Below are 22,347 nucleotides of genomic sequence, written 5' to 3' on the forward strand. Positions count from 1 at the left end.
GGGACATGGGTTTGAGCCCTGGTCTGGGAAGATGCCGTGGAGCAACTAAGCCCATGTGCCACAACTACTGAGCCTGTGCTCTAGAGCCCGTGAGCCACAACTACTGAACCTCCGCTCTAGGGCCTGTGGGCCACAGCTACTGAGCCTGCGCTCTAGGGCCCATGTGCCACAACTACTGAGTCTGTGCTCTGGAGCCCGCGAGCCACAACTACTGAGACCATGTGCCACAACTACTGAAGCCCACGCGCCTAGAGCCCGTGCTCCACAAGAGAAGCCACCGCAGTGAGCAGCCCATGCACTGCAACCAAGAGTAGGCCCCGCTAGCCGCAGCTAGAGAAAAGCCCACACGCAGCAATGAAGACCCAATACAGCCAAAAATAAATGAATAAATTTATTTTTTTAAAAAAAAGGATGCAATGGCATGACTTCTCATCATAACCTTGGAAATTAGCTTTGGGTTTGTCACTATGAGATCAACTCCTACCACCTGGAAAACTGTATGCTGGGGAACTTCTTTCAAGTTTCCCAGTCATCCTTGTCAAAAGGATGTTAAATACATAACAGCACTACACCACCAAATAATCCTTGATGAAAAACTTGTACATGTTTGATAACTAGTCAGATATGATATGCCAGCTAGAGTTAACAGAGGACTTGAAATCCAGGTGCTATTTCCAACCCTGGAAGAACCAGAGGTACTTTCATCTATGTCAACGACTTTATCCATGTATGCAGCCTTTCCAATGATATTCTTTAGCAGCTCCAGGGCTTCACCATTCTCTAGGGCATTTAGAGAAAAACCCCTATGCCCCGAATTGGCAGCATCTTTCCTTATTCCTCTTTGATGACATTCTTTTGTTTTGTTAGACCTCAGCTCTGGTGCATGTGGATTATCTGAAGTTTGCAGCACCGATAGGGAAGGATTATGAAATGCTGCATGTGAGCTTGTTGCTGGTAAGATCCATTCTTGAGCACACTGAAAACTGGAACTGACTAGATGACATCTGAATGGCCAGATAAGTTGGTAATGAGATAGGAGAGGGAGTCCCTTTTTCAGCAGTTTCAGCCTTGACAGCAAGGGGAATGCCTAGTTTGACAATTTTTCTATTTAAATTCCTTCTCAGTGCCAATTTGTCATCAGTTTGTCAATCTCCTATTCATAACACTCAGCCCCTTGTTTACTAGGCAGTCCCAATAGTTTCATTGATGTGTTTGACAGCTTTTGTGGCACTTTTCCTCATTGTTTCCCAGAGCTTGAGGGCCTTATATACACTGATTGACATGCTATTAGAAGAGCTCTGAAGAGAAATTTTCTGATGTAAAGCTTAACCTCAACACCAAGCTTTCTAGGAAGCTTTGGCAATGATCTTGAAAACAGATATGGTGAAGATCTGGCTGTAGGTTCTTGATGTCCAGTAATGAGGGAGGACAGTGCTGCCGATGCCAATGAGGATACAAAGCTCACCCATGTATCTCTCTGAGAAAAAAAAAGAGTCTCTTTTAGGAAATATATTTTTTTTCAGAAATTGTTATATTTTTAATCCAATCTGAACATTTCTGCCTTGTAATCTGTAAATTTAACCCACTGACATTGATTTAAATTATTGTAATATTTGGAATCTTTTCTGATCCCTTACTTAGAGTTTTGCAATTGCCATATCCTTTTCTTCCTTTCCTACTTCCTGTAGGATAATGCATATTATCTTTTGCTAATTTAAAAGTTATGTATTGTGTTATTTTTGTTCTTTATTATCTCTTCCTAAAACCCAAAGGGTTAGAATCAATTTTTCCTATAAACTGGTTAAGCTTATCAACAAATATGTCTTGCCTCAAACAAGATAAGGACCTTAGCATCAGCCCATTTCTTTTCTTTTTTTTTTTCTTTTTCTTTTTTGCGGTACACGGGCCTCTCACTGTTGTGGCCTCTCCCGTTGCGGAGCACAGGCTCCGGACGCGCAGGCTCAGCGGCCATGGCTCCCGGGCCCAGCCGCTCCACGGCATGTGGGATCTTCCCGGACCGGGGCACCAACCCGTGTCCCCTGCATCGGCAGGCGGACTCTCAACCACTGCGCCACCAGGGAAGCCCCAATCAGCCCATTTCTTTCTGTTCTGGCCCAGCCCTTCACCAGGCCATATTGGTGCCATCTAGCACTTTTGTTCTGAATTGGTATGAATATATTTTAAGTGTTTATTTTGTGTTCTTTTCCTTGAGTCAATGCTTAATTAACTTACTGTTCACCTTTAAATATAAATATAAATATATAGTTGTTTTCTCTAGGATTTATTTCTCTCTTGATGGAGTATTTCTTCCAAGAGTGCTCTCAAAGAAGAATTTTGAGGGATAAACTTTTGCCTCCTTGTATTATCAAGCCCTTACACATAAATGTAGTTTACCTACATTGTACAGCAGAAAGTAACATAACATTGTAAAGCAATTCTACCCCAATAAAGATGTTAAAAAAAAAATCTTGGGAAAAAACAAACAAAATGTAGTTTACCTAGAAGTGAAAATCTAGGTTAAAAGTTGTTTTGCTAAAATCCTTTGAAAGAAAATATTACTACATTATCTTCCTGCATCTAGAGTTGATAATGAAAGGCTGATGTCAATCTGATTTTTGTTTCTTTATAGGTGATATGCATTGTCTCTTCCTGCATCTAGAGTTGATAATGAAAGGCTGATGTCAATCTGATTTTTGTTTCTTTATAGGTGATATGCATTGTCTCTCAGAAATCTTCTAAAATGTTTTCTTTGTCTTTGATGTTGCAATGTGGACTGACCACTCCCATTGCCATACTTTCCATGATCTACCAGGCAATCCTATCCCTTAGGAGACCTTCTAACACGTTTACCAACCTGGGCACTGCTCTTTCCAGCAACTGTTTCCTTCAGCTGTAATTATCTGGCCGAAGAGTTGGGGTGAAGGGGATGAAGGGGTAGAATGAATGCTCAGGGCATTGCCAGCTTGCCTGCATTAGCTGTTATATGCTACCATGTCATTACCCTGGGCTGGCACTGAGCTGATGCCACTGTTTTTAGGCCCTGAAGAGGCAATGGGATGGGGAATAATTGGCCAGAACAATGTAAGAGAGAGAAAAGGGCAACTTTTCCTTCAACCAAACTTCCATTCCTAATGCCTAGCTCTCTTCATCTGTAGGTCACCATTCCCTGTCATCACCTCCTTCCTCTTCCAGGCACATACACACAGCCTTTGTATCTCAAAAGAGGTAGACACAGCCTTAGAATAAAACTTTTGTAAATATTCTCAGATGATTCTGAGACACAGAGAAGTGTTTAAACCTTTGGAGCATGGATCAAATTTACTTGCTTATGACTAAGCAAGTAATAATTGGGCTAGAGAGAGTGAGAGAATGCAGGCACAGGAGTATCTGAGACTGAGAGAAAATAAAATCAAGAGAGAGAGCAAGGTAGAACAAAATTCTGGGCAGGAAGTTTCCCAGAATGAGGTCCAAAGCATGTACCACTTGTGTATCCACTAGCTACTTTTATGGTGAAAGCAGGTGGACTTGCTGGGTCTACTTCCTTGAAGAACTGTAAAATTCTTGAGAAGGGCAATGGCTGGCTTAGCTACTTTTTTTTTTTTTTTTTTTTTTTTTTTTTTTTCGGTACGCGGGCCTCTCACTGCTGTGACCTCTCCCGTTGCGGAGCACAGGCTCCGGACGCGCAGGCTCAGCGGGCATGGCTCACGGGCCCAGCCGCTCCGTGGCATGTGGGATCTTCCTGGACCGGGGCATGTCCCCTGCATCGGCAGGCTGACTCTCGATCACTGCACCACCAGGGAAGCCCCTGGCTTAGCTACTTTTGGTAGCTGTTCCCTGGCTCAGGTGTAAGGTCCCTAAATCATTAGAGAACAGGATCTAACCTTTAACCTCTCAGCCAGAGTGTCAGATGGAAAGAAACTCTCAAAATAAAACGAAGAATGGAATAACGTCATTTTGAGGAGAGTTACATTATGTCCTAGTGGCACAGACAGATGAGGAGCAGGGTGTTTCTTCAATTCAGGGAAGAACAGATGATCAGAGATCTGGTGATATAGGACCCAGGAGGTCATTATCAGCAGCAGAAAGGGAGGCTGCTAAGAGAGGACTAAGAAGACTCAGACTGTAAATAGATCTAAGAGACATTTTGGGCACTTCTCGATCCTGAACAAAAGATTTAGGAGTTAGGTTCCCATGATTCTGCCGGTAGAATTGAATCAGAGAATTATTCTATTATTACTATTACTGTGACTGTACTTAGCCACTAACACTGTTCTAACTTCTCTCCTCTCCCACCAATCTACTTCTATCTTTCAGTTGAGAGAGACTCACAGAATTTCTGATTAAATTAACGTTATTCAGTATTTGTCATTTTACTGTCTACCTATTTAACTACCCATCTATATAGAGAGATTATTTAACTATTATCTAGCCTTAAGAAAATTCACCAAAAATAAATATGTTTTAAAACAATGAAAGAATTATTCAATAATGAAAAGTAGTCAAATAAAGATAAAGGAATAAAAAGCTCTCATCACATCACTCTTCAGTGGTATGCTAAAGGGTGGCATAATTTCTATTCATTTTTCAAGCCATTCTCCAAAAAGTTATTATTACTCTTTGATATGAAAAATTCATTGCTATGATTTCAGATTTCACATAGCAACTAGGCTTTAAAAATGATCACATGTCAAGTTTCCATGCAGTATGAAGAAAAATATCCATAGTTATCTTAAAAGAATATTAAAGTTTTAGAGGCTTAAACCCTTTCCATATGTCTGCATGAGGCCAGATTTTCTTCATATGCTTTAGCCAAAACAACATATGACAGAAAAATTAATGCAGGAAAAAATATAAGAATCCAGCGATTCTTTAAGTCAGACATTAAACAAGTTTTTTATAATGTAAAACAATGCCACTCTTCTCAAAAAAAATCTTTTGTTTTGGAAAATATAGTTATTTTTCATAAAATATATTGTTTATGCTAACATATAGTGAAATAGTTATTTAAAAATTCTTAAGTTTTTCTCAGTCTTAATTTCTAATATTGTAAATAATGATTGATAAATCCTCACAAACATAAATTGAGCTCGTTAAGGTCCTCAGTTTTAAGAGAGTAAAGGGGTCCTTGACCAAAATCTTTGAGAACCACTGAATTATTTCATTCCCTTTGAATTACAGTTGAGGAACCTGGGATACAAGATGGTTAGATCACTTGATCCAAGTCATAAAGCTAGTTCATCTTCATGGCTCCAGAATTTTAAAAGCCTACTTTACATTTATAGATAAAAATTCTACTTTTATAAATTAAATTACATTTGTTATTTTGCTGAATTCTATTACAATATTACTGCTAGTTACATTAAGGTGACTAAAAGACTCTTGACATTTTAAAATTCTTTTAAAAATTCTACACAATGCATTTTATGAAACTGTAGAGTATATTTCAAGTTTCAGCTTCTTTGAAAATCCTTTCAGAATCAGACTTACATCTTGGATAAGTTGACAGTTTTTTTTCTATCCCTGTGTTCTATTACTGTGTTGAGTTCCACAGGGTTTCAAGTAAATGAATACTAATAATATCAGAAAGTTTTTCCATTTCAAAATAAGGAGTGTGTCTTCAATGTTCTAATTATGTAATAAACACACACACAAACTTTATAAAATTATAAGTTTATAAGATATATTTCACTGATTTTCTACTAAAGTTTTGAGGCTATCCTGAGATAACTGAGTCTTATTCTAAAAACACAATTTAAAATGATCCGAGACAATTTTTCAGCCTAGCTAAATTCCAAATTTATCGTTAGATTTAGTTGCAACACAATCCCCAAAATTAATTTAACAGATGTAATATAATCCCACTAGTATCTCTAAGAATGTGGCATGCTTTGTGGCATAACTCTTTTGATGCCATTGTGTAATAAATGTGCTGTTCCACACAAATATAGACACAAAATCATACAGTACTTGGAATAAATAGAAACTGTTTTACATAGCATCTTGATGAGGTAAGCTTGTGTTATATCCTTTTAACACAGCAAGACACTAAGCAGTAAAGACCTGTTCAGACTTGCCTAGCTTAAATCATAGAATTACTGGTGAAGTCAAAGGATAAAAATTTCCATGTTTTCTGAAACTTGTGAAACACAATAACAGTATCCTGTCTTGCAGTTAGAATCAAGATATGTTTGAGTTATATATTGTTCTACATTTTTAATTTACTTCATGAAACATGAATAAAGGACATGACTTAGTGGTAGATAGCATGAGTGGAAATTATCAGAAACCAGAACTCACCTTCTTTGTTTCTGTAATTAATTAGAAACATTATATTATAAATAGTCCCTTCTGAGGACATACTGAATCTACCAATAGTTGAATACTCAAAGAGAAAATGGAAATATTAAACATTTAATAAATAGTATTTGAATGACCCCTATGTGCTTGGTGTTTGAGATGTGGTGAATATGAAAGGGAAGGCCACTGCTCTGATAAAGGTGGGCCACTGCTCACCTTTAAGTAGGGGTAGATGAAGTAAACAAATAACTTCACCTGGTCAAGTGCAAAAAGATAATAATAGTGAAACAGAGTAATAACACAAAGTGATAAAAGAAACACAGGCTTCATTCAATAAGGCCATCAGTGAAGGCACCTTGGAGCAGTTGACTGTGGAGAGACCTAATGAGGAAAAGCTAGTCCTACAAACATTGGAAGAGGGACCTGTAGATGCTGGGGCCAAAAGTAGGATGAAGCTTGTTGTATTTGAGAGACAAACAGAAAAGAGTTTGGCTGCAGTTTAGGGCACTAGGGTGAGGTGCAGGAAGATCAGAGGTTCGTATACTGGGGTGAGGTCAGAGATGGGCAGGCCAGATGAGGTAAGTTCTCATAGGCTGTAGCAGAATTTGGATTTCACTCTAAGCCTAATGGGAAACTTTTGGAGAATTTTAAGTTAAGGAATCACATGATCTAATTTACAGTTTTAAAATAGGGAAGGAAGGGAAGAAGGAAAATAAATTGAGTGATGATGGTGATTTGAACCTGGGAGATAGTTGTAAAAATGGAGAAAAAGTAGACATATTTAGGTTATATTTTAGAATTGTTTCTTACAGGATGTGCCAATGATTTGGACAAGGGAAGTGAGGGAGAGGATGCTTATTTCCATGCAAAAAAATGTTACCTATTACTTTATACCACAAGTACGATCCATAAAAATAAAATTTAGACTTCATCAAAATTAAAACTTTCACTTTGTGAAAGACTCTGTTAAGAGGACAAAAAGACAAGCTACAGATTGGGAGAAAAAATTTGAAAACTGTGTATGCAACAAAGGACTAATATCTAGAACATACAAAGAACTCTTAAAACACAGCAAACAGTCCAGGTACTAAATGGGTAAGAGACATGAAGAGATATTTCACCAGAAAAGGTATGTAATGGCAAATAAAGAAATAAAATGATGTTCAACATCATTATTCATTAGGGAAGTGCAAATTAAAACCACGAGATGCTTTTAGTAACATCAGAAAGTTTTTTCATTTCAAAACAAGGAATGTGTCTGCAATGTTCTATGCTTCATCAAATTGCTATGTAAGCCACACTGTGTGTGTGTGTATGTATAAAAAATATCAGAATAGGTAAAATAATAAATGCACACAAGGATGTGGAGAAACTGGATCACTTACACATTGCTTGTGGGAATATAAAATGATACATATGCTCTGGAAAAGTCTGGCAGTTAAAAAAACAAAAACAAAAAAAGTAAACATGCAACTACCACATGACACAGTAATTGCACTCTAGGCATTTATCCCAAAGAAATGAAGACATATTCACACAGAAGTTCTCTTGGACGGCACTGCCCCAAACATTGAAGAGACATGTAAAAATTTTGAGCAGAGTTGGAAGTGATAAAATTATAATTTTCCACAAATCTCTAGGAAGAATCTGATAGGCTGGAAACTGGTAGCGAAATTAGGATATGAATCAGGATATGTATCATCAGAAGTTGTGTTTGCAGAAATGAAGAATGGTGTGTGTGTGTGTGTGTGTGTGTGTGTGTGTGTGTGTGTGAGGGTTGAGGTTAAGGGTGGAACTACAGGCACAGAGTAGATAAGGAGGCTGAAGAAGAGGTAGAGTGCTTTTTATTTAGGAAAATGGGTGGATACTGATCCCATTCACTGAAATAGGAAACACCTTAGGAGTAGAATTTAAAAATTATTTTTGAGAAGATGGGGGTGGCTGACAAATTCAGGTTATATCCATGTTAACTTTGAGATTGTGAGGGACACTTTAGTAAGATGGATAATAGGCAGTTGGAAACATAGATTTGGAAGAGTCATTCTCAAGGAACTTAGGGGGAATGTATGGTCAGGCCACTCAAGATGGCTGTTCTCTTGCTCTCTGTGTGTCCCCTGCTCAACCAGCGCCTGCTGCATCTACAGCCTACTCACATGATTGACCTTCCTTTGTACTTGCTCCAGGCCCCAGCTAGCCTTCTTATCAAAGGCGGGGAGGGGCATTCGCCTCTACTGGTTTCCCTGGTAACTAATGAGCCCACCTGACATCTATTTCCCCTGTAACTGGTAATCTCCCTCCCTTCCCCACAGCAAAGACGGCCACCTTGTTCTGCCTGCCCTCCACCGCACCCGGTGGGGTTTTGCTCCAGGACTTTGCTTCAGACGTGTAGTCTCCCCCATGCATTGATGTCTCTGTTGCTGACTCTGGGCTCTTTCTTAGTCTTGAAGCTGGGCAAGCACAAGACTTGTAGGCCTATGGGATGCAGCTCAACAGGGGAGATGCATTCATTGTTACGTGGATCTCTCATTACTTCCTCAAAATAAGTGCCTAGAAGTTAAATTGCTTTTTCAAAGAATATGAATTATATGTGGGGACTTTCTAAATTTCTTCTCCCCCTTCTCCCCACCACACACATTCCCTAATGGTCCTTATGTTGCTGTGATGAACAAATGTTACTGATAGGCATGTACAGTACTCCACAGGTGTGGTCTGGTATTTTAAAATTCATTGGTTGGGAGACAGATTTCAGAGTTATATCCCTTTCTTTGTGGAAACCGGGACAACCCTCTGCTGCATTCGAAAGACTTTGTAAATACTAAAGGTAGTTCACATTTGCATCTTCATCAGTACAGGTCCCAGGCAAGAAAACAGAAATCAAATAAGGAATTCTAAACAGACAGCATTTGCTATGGAGAAATGTTGACGGCTAAAAGAGCATAAAGGGGAAGGTGAGATTAAATCAGAAATTCCTAACTGCAGGAAGTGGCTACTAGTCCTAGAGCTGGTAGAACAGAGGGTGGAGGTGGTATTATCAGAGCCCAAGAGCAAATGCTCTTTTGGGGATGCCACGTGAGTGTAGGGAAAGGGAAAACAGGACCACCAAGGAGGGGTTGCTGCAGCTGGTGCTGGACTTTGTAAAGGGCACAGACACTGCCCTGGATACCAGAAACAGAGAGGAAGAGAACTAAGGAACAATAGCTTTCCCATGTTCCACCTTCTGATTTTCTGCCTGTGCAGAATTCTTACCAGAATCTTACAGGAAGCTGTCTGACAAGGAAACCTGGGAACTACAGTTTGCAAACTCCCAGCCCAACCATCGTCACAGAGCAGAGTTCAGGTGAGTATGGGGCTTAAATACCACTAGCACCTGCACTACACTTTACCAGGAAAAAATTTGTTTCCTCCTTTAGGTAGTAAACTCCCTAAAGAAAAACTAACTGATTTGGTTTTTGGTCTTTGATAGACTCAAGGGTCCATCACAGTGTCTGCCATATAAAATGCTCAATAAATATAATTTTTTTTTTTTTTTTTTTTTTTGCGGTATGCGGGTCTCTCACTGTTGTGGCCTCTCCCGTTGCGGAGCACAGGCTCCGGACGCGCAGGCTCAGCGGTCATGGCTCACGGGCCCAGTCGCTCCGCGGCATGTGGGATCTTCCCAGACCAGGGCACGAACCCGTGTCCCCTGCATCGGCAGGTGGACTCTCAACCACTGCGCCACCAGGGAAGCCCTATAATAAATTTTTGAGTGAACAAAATGTCTATTCACATCACTGAAAAATAGTTCAAATCAGTACTCAGCTTACCTGACTGGCAGGTGATGCAGCTGACTGTTAAAGAAACACACTTTAATTCATATGTACAAATTAGTATTGTCTTTTACAGTATAGGCCCCTTGGAAGTTAACATACTTTTTCAAACAGTGCTGCCATTACTCAAGGGATTTTTAGGACTCCTCTTTTGAAATTGCCTTTCAGAGCTAGTTCTTGAGAAAGACATGACAATTAGTAAGAGCCTAGTCTGCCCACTTTTGGCCTAGCCTGACCCACCTGCTTTTGATCTGGAGGATTTAATACTATTTTCAAAAATTAAATCCTCTCTCAAAGAACAGACTCGTTACTAATCTTCGTAAGTATGTGCCACAACTTCCAATTAAACTTGGGGCAACATGACGTCTTAGTCTACTTCTGCTACTTTGAATTTGGAATAAGATGACAAATATGGTGTATAATGGTAATAACTTGAGACTTTGGTCCTGGGAGGGAGGGAGGGAGGGAGACGCGAGGGGGAAGGGATATGGGAACATATGTGTGTGTGACTGATTCACTTTGTTATGAAGCAGAAACTAGCACACCATTGTAAAGCAATTATACTCCAATAAAGATGTAAAAAAAAAAACCAACTTTGGTCCTTGTTGCCTTCCTACGAAGAAAGGAGAATCATCACTGAGCCCCCCCCGCCACAAGCATCAGTAGGCTATTTGTTTTCATATCTCAGGGTTATTTCCAACTAAGACAAATGCACAAGCACAAAAAGGGCCCCCGTAGCCTCTGACCTCTAGGACATGAACCAAGACAAATTTTACTATCACCCTCCCACCTCTCTAAAGAATCCATAAAATGCATTATGGTAAAATAGGAAACTTCTCAAGGGCTAGTAAGTTGTGGAGAAGAGCACGGGCAGATGCAGTTGCCGTTCCCTGCCTCAAGTGGAAAGTAATAATAAAAAGCTTAATGAACACTTGCATGGTGGGATGTGTTTGGCTGTGTTTATTCTTTCCATCTTCACAACTCTGTGAGGTAGGCACTCTTATTAAAGGCTCACAGAGGTTGATTATCTAGACAAGGCCACTCAGCTAGTAAACGACAGTCCAGGGTTCAAACCCCGAAATCTGACCCGTGTTAGTGCTTTCACGAAAAAACGGGTATCTGGCAATGATTAAAACGTCAGAACTGGCAACTGGGGAACTAATGGAAAAGGGAATCAACAAAACGGCCCACCACGTGGCAACAGTGCTGAAAGACCAAGGGAGCCTCAAGTCCCAGGAAGGGGAAAGTGAGGGGTCAGCGATTCGCCACCACAGCTCCAACAGCCCCAGCTCTGGACCGCCGAAGCCTCCACAGACGCCTCTCGCAGGACCCTCATTGGGCCTCTTCTAGGCAGCGTCAAATCGCAGGCGTCCATAAGGAGGCGGGACTTCCGGGAGCGGTGGAGCCAAATTCCGGCCGCGCCGGAAACACCTATTGAGGAAAAAGCACTGGGTACACGCTGCTAGAAGCTCCCGGAGGATTTTGTGTTCCACAGTCTCCGAAGAAAAATTGGGCGGGGGTTCGTCCGCTCATTGCCAAGTTTTCGAGGCAGTGGAAAACAAGAGTTGGGACATGGACAGCCGCTTGCAGGAGATCCGGGAGCGGCAGAAGTTACGGCGACAGCTTCTCGCGCAGCAGGTCCGGGGACCAGGGAGGGATCGCGAATGCGCGTGCGCAGCCGGCCTGTTACCTCCTCCTCCCTTTTCTGTCTCCTTACTGGCCACGGTGCAGTCCTTTCTGGTCCCGCGACCTTAATCCCTGCGCCCACCTACCCTCTTGTTCCCAACCCCCGGGGTACCCCGAATCTTTTCCTGTTTTACCTCGCGGTCATTGTGGTGCTGAACCGAACGCCACGCTTGGTCTTCAGCAACCGTTATGGAATGGCCGCCGAGTGGTGCTCAATGATGAGAATACAGTGGTCTTTCTGTATAAGTTACCGCAGTTCACGCAAAGAAAAGTGACTTGTTATCCTCCAGAATTTCTGTTCACTTTTATTTATTTATTTATTTATTTATTTGCGGTACGCGGGCCTCTCACTGTTGTGGTCTCTCTCCCGTTGCGCAGCACAGGCTCTGGACGCGCAGGCTCAGCGGCCATGGCTCACGGGACCAGCCGCTCCGCGGCATGTGGGGTCTTCCCGGACCGGGGTACGAACCCGTGTCCCCTGCATCGGCAGGCGGACTCTCAACCACTGCGCCACCAGGGCAACCCCCCTCTGTTCAGTTTTTAAATGGTCGTTTGTGTCTTGCCTTTCTTTGTAGTCAGCTCCCGATTCTTGAGATTGGGGCTTCATTGTGGGTCAGGTTTACGGTATTTTCTCTGGGATAGTGTCTAACGACTGCATTGGTAGAAGCCTGAGTGTAAATTTTAGATTCTGCATGATGCGTATTGCTGTCGACCCTGCCGTGTACGGTATCCTCGTCCTCACTCGCAGCTAATGTTTGAATTCTTAATCTGTATCGATCACAACAAATCTCTGAAATAGGTAATATTGTCTTCACTTATCGGATAATGAAACATTGGCTCCAGAGGTTAATTTTTGCCCTGGCTCCTTCACCTCTGGGCAAGAAAGTTAAACCCAGGTTTGTCTCTCCAGATCTTGGCCTCACTCCTTCTTGTGTATGAGTAAGTTAACACTTGATTAGTAGAGTACACATGCAGAAAATGCAGATGCACACCTCTGCTTAATTAAAGTTAGAGGCTGTGTTTTACTTTCTACCACTCAGACCGGTAAAAGGGATGGGGGAAATGCTCACAGGTTTTGATGAGGCATCTTACTGTTATTTTTTTCAGTAATAAGTTTTCGTTTTAGTACATGGAAATCTGAGACTTATCCTCTTTTATGATTGGATGAAAAGATTTATGGTACAGTGTTAAAAGTGTGGGCGTTTAGGGAGTTCCCTGGTGGTCCAGTGGTTAGAACTCAGCGCTTTCACTGCTGTGGCCCGGGTTCAATCCGTGGTTGGCAACTAAGATCCCACAAACGCGTGGCCAAAAACAAAGGGGGCGTTCGGAATCAGATCTGTTCCTGGCATAGTGATTTTGGACAAATCAAGTATCTTTTCCAAGCCTTCCTTTTCCCAGTTTCTATTATGTTATCTTCAAAAATGTTCAGCAGCTCTTTGTTACCACCAAGATTCTTACTCTTTAGTTTTGAATTCAGACGTCTGTTTGACTGAAAATAGTCGTAAACAATGATTGGTTGAGTGTCTTACTATGTGCCAGGAGCTTTTGTAGACATTGGCAATTCAGCTATGAATAATAATAGGTGGTCCTACCCTCAGAGAGCTTACTTACTGCACAGAATTTAATAATGGCTGCCATTTATTAAGTCCTTTCTGTGTGTCAAGACTCTGCCAAGCTTGTACATACATTATATTTGATCATACCAGTCAGATGCTATCTGTGTCTTATAGATGAAGAAAATAAAGCTCAGGAAATTTGTTACATGCTGAAGGCCACAAACCTTTTACATTTGCAAGCTGCAGTTTTAGGCCTTTGCAATACACCTGGCTGCCTCCTAGTACAGTTGGATAGGAACCTTTCCACCTAAGTAAGGATGTACAATAAAATCAATGACAGACTTCCACTTTAGCAGCCTTTCTTTCACTTACTTTTCTCTGTATGAACAAGACAGACTGGTTTATTACTCTCCAGAACGTGATTTGTGCAGTACATACTTTATGATTTTTAAAAGTTGTCCTTTCTTTCTGATTTCTGTCTATCCTCTGTGACAGTCCAGGTCAGAATTTTGTGATGAAACCTATTGTGATCTCCCTGGCTTAGACTCTTCTCCCTCTGAGCATCCATTTTCCTTACTGTTGCGCCCACTACTGTATATTATTAACCATCATACAGAATATAAACAGTTTGCGTGCAGCGTCTTTGCATTTAATTCCTGTTGGCTTAATCTTCTATCCTAACTTTGTTTCTTGCCCTAAGTAAGTTTTTAATAAATTTTTGTTGATTGATGATCTGTCAGAGTAGAGCACAGCTCAAGTGTGTATAATTTGCTTGACTGACTTGGCTGCTGGATGAAGATATCGGATGCAGTATATAGGCCCAGACCACGATTGTGGCAATTGATGCTATCATCAACGGTTTACACCTGTTTTTATTTAACTTGTAGCTTTGTTTCAAAAAATTATACATGCTTTCAAATGATTCCAAATTGTCATAGTTATTCAAATAATGTATTTAGTGCTACCACAATGGGAAGTCTATTAGTCCAGTCATTCCACAATTTTTTAAAAATGTTGGAGCATGAGAAGACAATTATATATGTAAGCACAATTTGATTTAAAGCATTCCTCTTGTAAAACATTGTATTCTAATTTACACCTTGGTAGAAAATCATTGGTTTATTCACATATTTATAAGCATGTACTATAAGTCAGATGTTATAGTAGCTGCTGCACATACAGATATCAACAGGACAGAGTTCTTCCCCTCAGTGAGCTAACATTTCAGTGGGGGAGAAGTAAACAAAAGTAAACTGATAAAGTAATTGAATTGTACAAATAAAAAATTGGAAGTTATGATAGCGACTGTGAAACAAATAAAAGTAAAACAAAAAGGGTGTATTAAGTGCTATGATCGGAATGAGGAAATGAGGAGGTAAAAACAATGGAAAGGAGGCTACCTATTCTGTATATAGTGTTCATGGAAGGACCCTCAGAAGAAATGTACTCATCTGAGATTTGAAGGGAGTCCGACTCAGTCTTGGGAAGAAGGTTATAAAGCATTCCACCTATGGGAATGAATGTGTTTTCTGACTAAAGAGAATAGGGGTCAGGAAGATTTTATGGAAGAGTTAAAATATCAGGAACAGTTGATATATTGGAAGAGATTTATCATTGGGGAAACCTTAGGGGAGCCATGAAGTGGGTAGTCTAAAGAGGCAGTGGTAATTGTTTAAGATCAAGGCTGGGGACTTGCAGCTCTAATATTGTAGTGTGCCTTCTCACCTTTCTTGAGCTAAGGGATTATTTAATGCAGATTTCCTCATGCCTTCGTGTGCTTAAAAATATTAAGTGGTTCCTCATGGCCTGTAAATTGCATTCTATACTTCTTGGTTTGGCTTTTAAAGTTTTCCATGAATTGATTCCATACTATGTAGCCAGGCCTATTTCAACTAGTGATTTGTTTACATTTGTTGTATTTTGCAAAATTTCCCGAACTGCCAACCCGAACTTGCATCACTATTTTTCAGGTTTTTGTAAAGTTTAGTATTGTGCCTATAATCATTATAAAGACTTGGCTTGAATAAAACTGAAAAGGTATTTATTACGGCATGGAATAAATAAGGTACAATACGTGAGCTGATGGATGCAGAGTGTTTAACATAGTGCATATCACACTATAAACACTATGTTAGCTGCTTTTTTTGTTGTTTTGTTATTGCTACTGCTGCTAAATTGTGTTTTATTATTTGCTTTAAAAGTAGAGGATTGGCTCAAGTTAATTGTTGTAATTTCAAAATAACTGAAAGCATAAAATACTTTTCAGCTGGCAAAATCATTCTTAATTAACATGGTTTTGCTCCAAGGTGTTTTCTGTTTTTCCTGCAAGGTAATTTGTCCATTTGCCTGCTGCAGTAGTTACGGGTTTTTTTTTTTTTTTTTTTTTTTAAATACTTGCTGTATTAAATGCTGCTACAAATGACTAGGAAGGCTATTCAGTACACTGTCATCTAATTTTTGGTTTTTGCCTTTTCTCAGTTGGGAGCTGAAAGTGCTGACAGTATTGGTGCTGTGTTAAATAGCAAAGATGAGCAGAGGGAAATTGCTGAAACAAGAGAAACTTGCAGGTCAGTTGAATATTTTTTTAGTGACATGTTAGTATTTGTGAAAGGATCACTGTTTTAATAAACAATGATCCTAGGTATGAAGTGTGTTGTTATAAGTATCAGCATACAGATTTAGGAAACATTGGTTTTTATGTTAGCTCATGAATTATGAAATACTTATTATCTGAATACAGTAAGTTTTCATTTATAAAGTAGTTAGAAAATGGAATGTTAGGCTAGGAATTAGCTTATATACCATCTATAATTTTATTTAAAAAATCCTTATTAAAAAAAACACATTTTGCCCTAAAAGTGGTATTGACTTGATAGTTCATAAAGCATTTAGAATTCTTCAGTATTGTAGTTATCAGTTTTTTTTTTATTGGCGTATAATTATTTCACAATGTTGTGTTAATTTCTGCTGTACAGTGAAGTGAATCAGCTATATGTATACATATATCCCCTCCCTCTTGGATCTCCCTCCCACCCCCTGCTATCCCACCCATCTAGGTCATCACAGAGCACCAAGCTGAACTCCCTGTGCTATACAGCAGGTTCCCACTAGCTATTTTACACATGGTGGTGAATATATGTCAGTCCTAATCTCCCAGTTCATCCCACCCTCCCCTTCCCTCTGCCCCCTGTGTCCACTCATCTGTTCTCTACTACTTTGTCTCTATTCCTGCCCTACAAATAGGTTCATCTGTACCATTTTCTAGATTTCGCATATATGTGTTAATATATGATATTTGTTTTTCTCTTTCTGACTTACTTCACTCTGTATGACAGACTCTAAGTCGACCCACATCTCTGCAAGTGACCCAATTTCGTTCCTTTTTATGGCTGAGTAATATTCCATTGTATACATATACCACATCTTCTTTATCCATTCCTCTGTTGTTGGACATTTAGGTTGCTTCTATGTCCTGGCTATTGTAAATAGTGCTGTAATGAACATTGGGGTACATGTGTCTTTTTGAATTATGGTTTTCTCAGGGTATATGCCCAGTAGTGGGATTGCTGGGTCATATGGTACTTCTGTTTGTAGTTTTTTAATGAATGTCCATATTGTTCTCCATAGTGGCTGTATCAAATTACATTTCTACCAACAGTGCCAGAGGGTTCCCTTTTCTCCACACCCTCTCCAGCATTTACTGTTCATAGGTTTTTTTGATGGTGACCTTTCTGACTGGTGTGAGGTGATACCTCATTGTTGTTTTGATTTGCATTTCTCTAATAATTAGTGATGCTGAGCATCTTTTCATGTGCCTCTTGGCCACCTGTATGTCTTCTTTGGTGAAATGTCTATTTAGGTCTTCCACCCATTTTTCGATTGGGTTATCTGTTTTTTTGATATTGAGCTGCATGAGCTGTTTGTATATTTTGGAGATTAATCCTTTGTCAGTTGCTTCATTTGCAAATATTTTCTCCCATTCTGAGGGTTGTCTTTTCATCTTGTTTATGGTTTCCTTTGCTGTGCAAAAGCTTTAAAGTTTCATTAGGTCCCATTTGTTTTTATTTTTATTACTCTAGGAGGTGGGTCAAAAAAGATCTTGCTGTGATTTATGTCAAAGAGTGTTTTTCCTACATTTTCCTCTAAGAGTTTTTTGGTGTCCAGTCTTACATTTAGGTCTTTAATCCATTTTGAGTTTATTTTTGTGTGTGGTGTTAGGTAGTGTTCTGATTTCATTCTTTTATATGTAGCTGTCCAGTTTTCCCAGCACCACTTAGTGAAGAGGCTGACTTTTCTCCATTGTATATTCTTGCCTCCTTTATCAAAGATAAGTTGACCATAGGTGTGGGGGGTTTATCTCTGGGCTTTATATCCTGTTCCACTGACCTATATTTCTTTTTTTGTGTCAGTACCATACTGTCTTGATTACTATAGCTTTGTAGTAGAGTCTGAAGTTGGGAGCCTGGTTCCTCCAGCTCTGTTTTTCTTTCTCAATATTGCTTTGGCTGTATGGCGCCATTTCTGTTTCCATATAACTTGTAAAATTCTTTGTTTTGATTCTGTGAAAAATGCCTTTAGTAATTTGATAGGGATTGCATTGAATCTGTAGATTGCTTTGGGCAATATAGTCATTTTCACAATATTGATTCTTCAGATCCAAGAACATGGTATATCTCTCCATCTGTTAGTGTCATATTTGATTTCTTTCATCAGTGTTTTATAGTTTTCTGAGTACAGGTCTTTTGCCTCATTAGGTAGGTTTATTCCTAGGTATTTTATTCTTTTTGTTGCATTGGTAAATGGGATTGTTTCCTTAATTTATTTTTCTTATCTCCTGTAGTTAGTGTATAGGAATGCAAGAGATTTCTGTGCATTAATTTGGTATCCTGTACCAAATTCATTGATTAGCTCTAGCAGTTTTCTGGTGGCATCTGTAGGATTTTTCTGTGTGTATCATCATGTCATCTGCAAGCAGCAATGGTTTTACTTCTTCTTTTCCAATTTGTATTCCTTTTTTTAAAAAAATATTTATTTATTTTTCACTGTGTTGGGTCTTTGTTGCTGTGCACAGGCTTTCTCTAGTTCCAGCGAGCAGGGGCTACTCTTCATTGCGGTGCGTGGGCTTCTTATTGCGGTGGCTTCTCTTGTTGCGGAGCATGGGCTCTAGGCATGTGGGCTTCATTAGTTGTGGCTCGTGGGCTCTAGAGCGCAGGCTCAGTAGTTGTGGCACATGGGCCTAGTTGCTCCGCGGCATGTGGGATCTTCCCGGCCCAGGGCTCGAACCCGTGTCCCCTGCATTGGCAGGTGGATTCTTAACCACTGGTGCCACCAGGGAAGTCCCTCCAATTTGTATTCCTTTTATTTCTTTTTCTTTTCTGATTGCCGTGGCTAGGACTTCCACAACTATGTTGAATAATAGTGGTGAGAGTGGACATCCTTGTCTTGTTCCTGATCTTAGAGGAAATGCTTTCAGCTTTTCACCATTGAGAATGATGTTTGCTGTGGGTTTGTCATATATGTCCTTTATTATGTTGAGGTAGGTGCCCTATATGCCCATTTTCTGGAGAGTTTTTATCTTAAATGGGTGTTAATTTTGTCAAATTTTTGTCGAAGTTTTTCTGCATCTATTGAGATGATCATATGGTTTTTATTCTTTAATTTGTTGATATGGTGTATCACATTGATTGATTTGCATATATTGAAGAATCCTTGCATTACTGGGATAAATCCCACTTGATCATGGTGTATGATCCTTTTAATAGAGATTAATAGAGTTTCGGAGTGTTCCTCTGTCTGTAGTTTTTGGAAGAGCTTGAGAAGGATAGGTGTTAGCTCGTCTCTAAATGTTTGATAGAATTCACCTGTGAAGTCATCTGTTCCTGGACTTTTGTTTGATGGAAGATTTTTAATTACAGTTTCAATTTTATTACTTGTGATTGGTCTGTTTATATTTTCTGTTTCTTCCTGGTTCAGTCTGGGAATTTTTTACCTTTCTAAAAATGTGTCCATTTCTTCCGGGTTGTCCATTTTATTGGCATATAGTTGCTTGTAGTAGTCTTTTATGATCCTTTATAGAACATCAGTTTTGCTCAAGACACATTAGAATGATACATAATGTAGAAGTTTCTTTTTGCCATGCATACCTTATAAAATCTTAGTTTCTTATTTGTTTACTTTCTCAAAAAAAAGTACAGATTATTCGTCAGGTTGTGTTACTTTTAAGATTTATAAACTGGGTGAATAGATACTGTTTAGTCAGGAAAAATTTGCCTTGTTCTGTTTTTATAACCGGTTCTTTAATATTATTAATGGACACATTTATACATCTTGTATGTATTTGTGAGTGATATTTCAGTTTTAATTTTCAGGGCTTCCTATGATACCTCTGCTCCAAATGCAAAACGTAAGTATCAGGATGAAGGAGAGACAGATGAAGACAAAATGGAAGAATATAAGGCAAGTAGAGAATGGGACAATTTTATGGTCAAGAAGAAAATAAGTCCTTACAGTCCATAGAGTCTTACCCAGGAAAACAAAATTTGACAAGCTGAATTTTGACAGAATACTGAATAATTGTTGATGTAATTAGGTAAATTTAAGACATTTATATCAGTTTAACACAAGAAGCATGTGGATTAAATTAGGTGATGTATATGAAGCACTTAGCATAATGCCTAGTAAGCACTAGGCAATAGCATTCTTAAATAAGAGTAAGGAGGTAGATGTATCAGAAACTTTGGATAATTCAATCATATTTCGAGAGGCTACAATACTGTCTTCTTTGAGTTGCATTATTCCATGTTAACAATATAGGGTAGTACAATTAAAATATTTTGAGAACTCATGGGCTAGACAGCAGTGTAGAACCATTTCTGACAGAGGCCCAAGGCAAAAACCCAGCTTCTCAACTTGTAATTACAATATGTAGTTGAGAAGAAAGTTAAGGACAAAAAAACCTACCTCCATTTTTTTCAAATTAATTGTCATACAACTATATTCAATAGAGAAGAGAATAAATAGTTTCAGTAAATCTTTAGGTATAATTATCTAATTTCATAGATATTCTCTTGTGTATTGGTTGCATTTGGTATATCCTCTTATAACTTAACTATTTGTGATTATATTAGGTCAAACCATATACAGTTTCTGATATTTTAACATTTTTGACTTATAAAATAGCAGTTTCATATGGTTTGATCTAGTAGAAATAAAATTGCCCCATTGGTGGTCATATCTTTCATGATTTGAGCTAAATTCTAATATTTAAGGTATTATATCAGAGATAAATAATCCTAGATAACTTAGTCAACAAAATTAGTAGTTATAGACAATTATTACTGAAGAGAATGAAAAATAAATATTTATTTTATATATTATAAGCATAACTAGTTACAGCTAATGATGAGAAAGCAAAAACTTCAAGTTTTTTTTAGATTAAAAAAATTTTTTTTAATTTGTATTTTATATATTTATTTATTTGGCTGCATCAGGCCTTAGTTGTGGCATGTGGGCTCTTCATTGCCACCTGTGGGCTTCTCTCTAGCTGTCGGCCGCGTGCACGGGCTTACTTGCCCCGCGGCACGTGGGATCTTAGTTCCCCCACGGCATGTGGGATCTTAGTTCCCTGACCAGGGATCCAACCCGTGTCCCCTGTGTTGGAAGGCAGATTCTTAACCACTGGACCACCAGGGAAGTCCTGACTTCGATATTTGACTTTAACAGTAATTTGAAAACTTTATTGTGTCTTAGGGAAAGAAAATATTTATATGAGTCTTAATACTCGAGATATCGTAATATGTAAGATACTCCTCTTATATATAAAATGTATACTTCCTTTTCCAAGGATGAATTAGAACTGCAACAGGAGGAAGAGAATTTGCCATATGAAGAAGAGATTTACAAAGATTCTAGTACTTTTCTTAAGGTAAAAAAATAATTTTCACGTCCATAACTTCACATTTCAGCTCTATGCCTGAAAAGATTTTAAATACTTGTTTTCAAGATTTTTTCAGTTACTGAGGGATCATTATTATAAAATAAAGGTCATTTAAAATTATTCATGAAATATTCTTCTGATGCTTGCCCATTTAGGATGAGATAATGCTTTATTGATGTCTGTAGATACTGAATTGTAATACTATTATTTTAATAGTGATGTTTTCTGTTTTTTTTAATGTCAATTAACTTATATTTTGTATGGCCTCATAATAAAAAATAAAGTACAGAGTTAGTGTATCTGCCCTCAGAGTGAATGCTGTTTGTTTAATTTTGATGTTTTCTTTAGGGAACACAGAGTTTAAATCCCCATAATGATTACTGCCAACATTTTGTAGACACCGGACATAGACCTCAAAATTTCATCAGAGATGTAGGTATGTCAGATTTGTTGGGAATATGCTATTGCTAGCTGTTGATTACATGCATGTAATTTATCCATTTTGTGGTTTATTTCTAACAAAATTATTTTTCCTGGCTTGGCTTCCCCTTTCCATTCTTAGTACTTCTAGTACACTCTCTTTTTCCATCAAGCAGTGTTACTTTTTTCCTTCCTCCTTCCATCTTTCCTTCATTTTGGTTCTGTAACTATCCCTCATTTTTATTTTGCCTTCATTCACTCCTTCGATGCTCTTCCTTTCTTTATGTAAATCTGATTCTCTGACTTACATTATTTTCCTTTTGTCTAAAGAATTTCTTTTAACATTTCTTGCAAGGCAGGCCTGTTGGCAACAAATCCCCTGAATTTTTGTTTGCCTGAGAAAGTCTTTATTTTTCCTTTACTTTTGAAAGATTAATTTTGCAAAGTACAGAATTCTAGATTGGTGTTTTCTTTCTTTCAACACTTTAAGTATTTTACTTCACCCTGTTCTTGCTTGTTTCTGAGAAGTTGGGTATAATTCTTAACTTTGTTCCTCAGTAGGTTTGGTTTTTTTTTTTTCTGGTTTCTTTCAGAATTTTTTCGTTAGCTTTGATTTTCTGTAGTTTGAAAATGATATGTGTAGGTA

General features: G+C 38.8%; 1 protein-coding gene across 8 annotated transcripts in view; it reads left to right on the top strand.

Annotated features, from left to right (window-relative positions):
* Window positions 1-11,542: 11,542 nt before the first annotated feature.
* METTL14 (methyltransferase like 14) overlaps window positions 11,543-22,347 on the top strand; it is a 64,317-nt gene continuing 53,512 nt past the window's right edge. For 7 of the 8 annotated variants that reach the window (XR_003795532.1, XR_003795531.1, XR_003795533.1 and 4 more), the window contains exons 1-5: window positions 11,543-11,741; window positions 15,824-15,912; window positions 19,714-19,801; window positions 21,189-21,269; window positions 21,630-21,717. Coding sequence is in view for 4 of the 8 variants with exons in the window: in XM_029234795.1 (XP_029090628.1) it covers window positions 11,676-11,741; window positions 15,824-15,912; window positions 19,714-19,801; window positions 21,189-21,269; window positions 21,630-21,717 (412 nt within the window). In the remaining 4 variants the exon portion in view is untranslated. The remainder of the gene's footprint in view (window positions 11,742-15,823; window positions 15,913-19,713; window positions 19,802-21,188; window positions 21,270-21,629; window positions 21,718-22,347) is intronic. The other variant, XM_029234796.1, reaches the window with a different exon arrangement.

The sequence above is a fragment of the Monodon monoceros genome, unplaced genomic scaffold (genome assembly GCF_005190385.1).
Source record: "Monodon monoceros isolate NGI ecotype Baffin Bay Population unplaced genomic scaffold, NGI_Narwhal_1 Super_Scaffold_20, whole genome shotgun sequence".
Taxonomy (NCBI): Eukaryota; Metazoa; Chordata; class Mammalia; order Artiodactyla; family Monodontidae; genus Monodon; species Monodon monoceros.